The 251-nt window shown below is 40.2% G+C and overlaps 1 protein-coding gene across 1 annotated transcript in view; it reads right to left on the minus strand.

Moving 5' to 3' along the window:
- Positions 1-28, minus strand: part of LOC132165950 (uncharacterized) — a 4,106-nt gene extending 4,078 nt beyond the window's left edge. Inside the window, exon 1 of the mRNA XM_088511938.1 lies at positions 1-28. This exon is cut by the window's left edge and continues 99 nt beyond it. Coding sequence (XP_088368064.1) covers positions 1-28 — 28 coding nt within the window.
- Between the last annotated feature and the right edge of the window lie 223 nt (positions 29-251).

Raw genomic sequence — 251 nt, forward strand, 5'->3', positions numbered from 1 at the left:
CAGTTTTCTTGGCTCTTCGTCTTGCCATGTTAATTTACTGCAAAGCCAAATGTCATTCGAAACCCTAATTTTAAGCGCCAAAGTTATAGGATGTAATCCATAAGTGCAATTGAGAAATTTCAAAAAAATATATAAGAAGGGCTCGGATGGTTACCGGTCGTCAAGGCTTGGTGGAGGGTCCGCAAAGGGAAGTTCTTGCCTACTCTGTTTCCTTCAAAACCAAGACAATATTTGAAATTGGGGAAGAAAGC

This window comes from Corylus avellana, chromosome 11 (genome assembly GCF_965113065.1).
Source record: "Corylus avellana chromosome 11, dhCorAvel1.hap1.2, whole genome shotgun sequence".
In the NCBI taxonomy this organism is placed as follows: Eukaryota; Viridiplantae; Streptophyta; class Magnoliopsida; order Fagales; family Betulaceae; genus Corylus; species Corylus avellana.